Below are 2,117 nucleotides of genomic sequence, written 5' to 3'. Positions count from 1 at the left end.
ACCCACAAAAGTGAACTCAATACCTGAGCCTATTTGAAATCAAAACTTTGCTGTGCAAAGGGTCCCAACAATGAGCTAGGAGCTGGATACACTCACTCCCCCTTATGCCCAAGGGAAGAAGCTGGTCTACAAAATAGCTTACAGACTTTTTAAAAAAAAATCTTTTTGAGACAGGGTCTTGCTATACAGTTCAGGCTGGCTTTGAGCTCACTTTCTAGCCCTGGCTGGCCTTAAACATTTTTTAAAAATTTTTAAAATTACCCAGGATCCGTATTCCTTGGGGCCATTTTTTAAAGCTTTGTAGAGTAATTTTATATATACAGAAACTTATCAAATAGTATACTCCTTACTCTTCTGTTAAAATGTATAATTATGGTACATTTGTAAAACTAAGTTTGTGAGACTATCTTTATCACATACCATCTCTCCAATATTCCTGAATCTAATTTAGTACTAATTCTTATTTTCTCAATAGAAAGATCACCAAGAAGTTGTTACTCATGACCAACTAGATCAATGAAAAACCTACTCATTCATGGGCCACAAAATCCCCAGAGACTCAATATTAGCGGAATTCTGCCCCAAACACAACACCAATTAAGAAATGATTTAAAAAAATAAATGTATATTTATTAAAAACAGAAAGAGAAGAATCCTAGCGAAACAAGCCTTGGAGTGCAGGAATCCCACTTCCTGCAGACGCCAGCTGCAGCGCTAGGTACGCCTCCGAAGTTCAGGCGCCTCGGCCCACAGATGAGGTCTCAAGTGCTCCTCTGGGGTCAAAATTGGCGTCCACAAGTTACTAGTCTGTGAGGACCTGATTATTAGCACAGGCAAATGTTACAGCGAGACGCCCGGCTCTCTCGTGCCCTACCCCAACCCTCGGCCACTGGCACGGCCTCCGAGAAGCTACATGTCCTCAACACTCCACTTGTAGGCAAGCTCCTCCACTGCCTTCTTGCTGGCAAGCCTGGCGAAGCGTCTCTGCTCAAATCCATTGGATCTGTAATCAAAGGTGACACAATTATCAGTCAGAACCCTCCACTGCACATTTGTTTTAAAAGAAAAAGAACAGTTCATAATGAGAAGGGAGAAAAGACATATTTAAAATATATGTGACTAGAATCAAACAAAGTATATAATTTACCTTCTTAATCCTTACCTGGACCGTTCTCTGACAACTGCCCAAACGCTTACCATTCTCCAAAAAGCTCACCTAACTCTTAGCTGATGTCCACATCTTACATTCATGCATTCACTAAACAAACGTTGGCTGAATTCTCAGTGGACACAGCATTGTGGTAGGCACTATAGGAAAATTAGTATGACACAGTGCCTGTCCTCACACACATGCACACAGATTAGAGCTGTAAAAAGAGACATTTAAACAAAAACAAAAAGCGTAATATATGGCAGAAATGTGCATAGGGTATCACAGAAGCAGAATGGGGACTTTATTCAGTTTAGGAGAGGAAAGGTAAAAAGATGACATGGAGGATAGATAAGAAAGTCCAGAGAGGATTCACAGGAGTGGCACTAAGCTAGCTCTGCAGCAAGGGACAGAAGTGTCAGAAAGTCATTTCAGGTCACAGTCCAACGTGAATGACAAAAGCAGAGGCACAGAAATAAGAGTTATTCTGGTACGTGCAGGGAACCAAAGGCAAACGTGTGGGTAGAGCCTTAAGTATGACAAAGGGAGTGGCCATGAGTCAAAAATGGAGATGCCAAATCATAATGAGTTTTGTAGGACACAGTGTAAAGTTCGATTTCATCCATTAAACAGAAGCATAAACTGCATTTCAAAGAGATTACTCTGGAAGATTACTCTGCAATGGCCTTGGCAACACATGAAAAGAAGGACAGCAAGAGGGATAACATGGAGGTAAAACTAATAGAACTTATAGACTGATTAGACAGAAGGACAAGGGAGAAAGTAAGCTTGCCTTACTGGCTAAGATCTGAGTGACCCCATGAAGGAGACTGCCACTTGCCAGGACAGAGAGCAGAACAGCAGCAGGCCTACAATTGGGCAAGCTGTCGAAGGCACGTTGTACATTAGGGTCTCAAGAGCATATTAAGAGAAATCCACCATGGAGTTAGATGCTTTATTTTATTTT

The 2,117-nt window shown here is 41.4% G+C and overlaps 1 protein-coding gene across 1 annotated transcript in view; it reads right to left on the bottom strand.

The window, feature by feature from the left end:
* Positions 1-651: 651 nt before the first annotated feature.
* Positions 652-2,117, bottom strand: part of Bud13 (BUD13 homolog) — a 24,687-nt gene continuing 23,221 nt past the window's right edge. The window contains exon 11 of the mRNA XM_023721036.1: positions 652-1,003. Within this exon, the coding sequence (XP_023576804.1) occupies positions 910-1,003 (94 nt within the window). The 3' untranslated portion in view covers positions 652-909. The remainder of the gene's footprint in view (positions 1,004-2,117) is intronic.

Source organism: Octodon degus, unplaced genomic scaffold, assembly GCF_000260255.1.
Source record: "Octodon degus isolate 3935 unplaced genomic scaffold, OctDeg1.0 scaffold00080, whole genome shotgun sequence".
NCBI classification, from domain to species: Eukaryota; Metazoa; Chordata; class Mammalia; order Rodentia; family Octodontidae; genus Octodon; species Octodon degus.
Note: the sequence above shows the minus strand (reverse complement) of the source record. Positions and strands in the feature narration are given on the sequence as shown.